Source organism: Haliaeetus leucocephalus, unplaced genomic scaffold (genome assembly GCF_000737465.1).
Source record: "Haliaeetus leucocephalus isolate CR32 unplaced genomic scaffold, Haliaeetus_leucocephalus-4.0 Scaffold210, whole genome shotgun sequence".
NCBI lineage: Eukaryota > Metazoa > Chordata > Aves > Accipitriformes > Accipitridae > Haliaeetus > Haliaeetus leucocephalus.
This window is the reverse complement of record NW_010972646.1, coordinates 27,000-27,430: the sequence shown is the minus strand read 5'-3', so window position 1 is coordinate 27,430 and position 431 is coordinate 27,000. Positions and strand designations below refer to the sequence as shown.

At 65.0% G+C, this 431-nt stretch overlaps 1 protein-coding gene across 1 annotated transcript in view; it reads left to right on the top strand.

Moving 5' to 3' along the window:
• The window catches only part of LGALS4 (lectin, galactoside-binding, soluble, 4), a 1,168-nt gene extending 746 nt beyond the window's left edge, over positions 1–422 (top strand). Inside the window, exon 5 of the mRNA XM_010566436.1 lies at positions 276–422. Coding sequence (XP_010564738.1) covers positions 276–422 — 147 coding nt within the window. The remainder of the gene's footprint in view (positions 1–275) is intronic.
• The last annotated feature ends 9 nt before the right edge of the window (positions 423–431 follow it).

Here is a 431-nt window from a genome sequence, read left to right as displayed (position 1 = left end):
CACGTGGGTGGGTGCTGCACGAGGGTTCACGTTGCACAAGTACGGGCATCACACGTGGGTGGGAGTTGCACGAGGGTTCACATTGCACAAGTACGGGCATCACACGTGGGTGGGAGTTGCACGAGGGTTCACATTGCACAAAGACCCACAGGGCAGGAGGACGGGTGTTGCACTGGGCAGGTGTTGCACGTGGGTGGGTGTCGGTGTCGCACGAGGGCACGCCTTGCACGAGGGTGTGCGTCGCCCACGGTTGCTCTCCCCACTCCCCCCCCCAGGTCTCCATCCGCTGCGGGAACCATCGCTTCAAGGTGTTCGCCGAGGGGCAGCCGCTCTGCAACTTCTCCCACCGCCTGCCCCCGGGACCCCACGTCGACACGCTGGAGGTGGACGGCGACGTCGTCCTCTCCTACGTCCACTTCTGAGCCCCACAG